The following is a 455-nucleotide window of genomic DNA, read 5'->3' as shown; positions in this document are numbered from 1 at the left end:
CTTACAATGCCATGGTTCTGAAGGTTTGTTTCCGCACAGGTAAGCAAACTTCCGCTCCCCGGTGACCGTGAACTGATCCTCTTGGCACACGCCTGAAAGGGTCTATTTGCATGACTTTCCGGACATATAGATGGCGGTTATTCATATGTGATTTCAGTAAATGTAAAATTAAAGTTTCTCAATGGTCTACATAAATTCATTCAACCGCTGCTGACCAATGTGGCTCTCATGAACAAGGCTTGTTCACTGTAACTGTCCATTTACAAACATAACTAAGCGGGGTGACAGTAAATCAGGACAGCCACTCACCGAGATTGCTTGGCTGTGTGCTCATGAACTCTTCAAAGTCGAGTCGCAGTTGGCACGTGTTGGCGTTTCTGGTGAAGGTCATAGTGCACGTCTGGGCCTCGTTGTACGTGCTCGGGTAGTTGGGGCTCACCAGGTACGTGCAGTTG

General features: G+C 47.5%; 1 protein-coding gene across 1 annotated transcript in view; it reads right to left on the bottom strand.

Moving 5' to 3' along the window:
• Nucleotides 1-455, bottom strand: part of LOC119590948 — a gene marked incomplete at its 5' end in the record, with an annotated part of 12,900 nt that overhangs the window by 5,526 nt on the left and 6,919 nt on the right. The window contains 2 exon segments of the mRNA XM_037939686.1: nucleotides 6-92; nucleotides 310-455. Coding sequence (XP_037795614.1) covers nucleotides 6-92; nucleotides 310-455 — 233 coding nt within the window.

The sequence above is a fragment of the Penaeus monodon genome, chromosome 28, assembly GCF_015228065.2.
Source record: "Penaeus monodon isolate SGIC_2016 chromosome 28, NSTDA_Pmon_1, whole genome shotgun sequence".
NCBI classification, from domain to species: domain Eukaryota; kingdom Metazoa; phylum Arthropoda; class Malacostraca; order Decapoda; family Penaeidae; genus Penaeus; species Penaeus monodon.
Note: the sequence above shows the minus strand (reverse complement) of the source record. Positions and strands in the feature narration are given on the sequence as shown.